General features: G+C 70.8%; 1 protein-coding gene across 1 annotated transcript; it reads right to left on the reverse strand.

The window, feature by feature from the left end:
- Positions 1-138: 138 nt before the first annotated feature.
- Positions 139-923, reverse strand: TRAPPC5 (trafficking protein particle complex subunit 5). Its single transcript, XM_041485612.1, has 2 exons — positions 302-923; positions 139-156 (listed from the first exon to the last, which is right to left on the reverse strand). Exon 1 carries the CDS (start codon positions 918-920, stop codon positions 354-356), a length of 567 nt encoding a protein of 188 aa, XP_041341546.1. The 5' UTR covers positions 921-923; the 3' UTR covers positions 139-156; positions 302-353.
- Positions 924-962: the final 39 nt, after the last annotated feature.

Genomic DNA, 962 nt, shown 5'->3' on the forward strand with positions numbered 1-962 from the left:
CCCGTCAGGCTGTCCCTGTCCCTCCCACCCCCAAATCCCTGTGTGTCCCCTCATCTCAGCGTCCCTCCAGGCCGTCCCCACCCCATGTCCCCATGTCCCCAGTGTCTCAGCGTCCCTCCAGGCCATCCCCACCCCATGTCCCCATGTCCCCAGTGTCTCAGTGCCCCTCCAGGCCGTCCCCGCCCCTCACCCCCATGTCCCCATCCCTCTCCACGCTGTCCCCCCCAGTCTCAGAGCCCCTCCAGGCTGTCCCCACCCCTCACCCCCATGTCCCCATCCCTCTCCACGCTGTCCCTCCCATCTCAGCGTCCCTCCAGGCTGTCCCCACCCCATGTCCCCATGTCCCCAGTGTCTCAGCGTCCCTCCAGGCTCTTATCGCGGGCGATCACGGCCTCGTCGAACTTGATCATGAGCGTGGTGCCCTTGTGCCAGTGGGCGCTGACGCGGGCGGGGAAGCCGGCGGCGCCCAGCACGGCCTCCAGCAGCCCGGCGGCGAAGGCGGCGCAGTTCAGCGAGCTGTTCTCGCGCGGCACCGACACGAACGTGTTCACCACGGGCTCCCTCTCGATCACGTAGAACGTGCGCTCGTCGTCGTTGGCCTGCTCCAGCTTGTCGGCCTCGCGCCCGAACAGCGCCCGCCAGAGCGGGCCCTTGACGAAGAGCAGCACGCCCAGCACCTTGGTCTCGCGCCTGCCCGGCCTCTCGCGGGCCACCAGCGCGTCCAGGGCTCGCAGCCCCACGTGGTGGCCCAGCTGGGCCAGGCGGGCCTGCAGCTCGGCCACCGAGGCCACGCGGCGCTGGCAGTACTGCACCAGCTCCGAGAAGAGCAGCGCGAAGGCGGCCAGCGACAGCTCGGAGCGCGGCCGGCCCAGCGCCCGCTCCAGCACCGGGGACTTGCCGCGGGTGAAACGGGAGTCCATGGCGGCCTGGGGGGGGAAACGGGGGTCAGGGGGCTCAGGGAA

The sequence above is a fragment of the Pyrgilauda ruficollis genome, unplaced genomic scaffold (assembly GCF_017590135.1).
Source record: "Pyrgilauda ruficollis isolate IOZ18807 unplaced genomic scaffold, ASM1759013v1 scaffold712, whole genome shotgun sequence".
Lineage (NCBI taxonomy): Eukaryota > Metazoa > Chordata > Aves > Passeriformes > Passeridae > Pyrgilauda > Pyrgilauda ruficollis.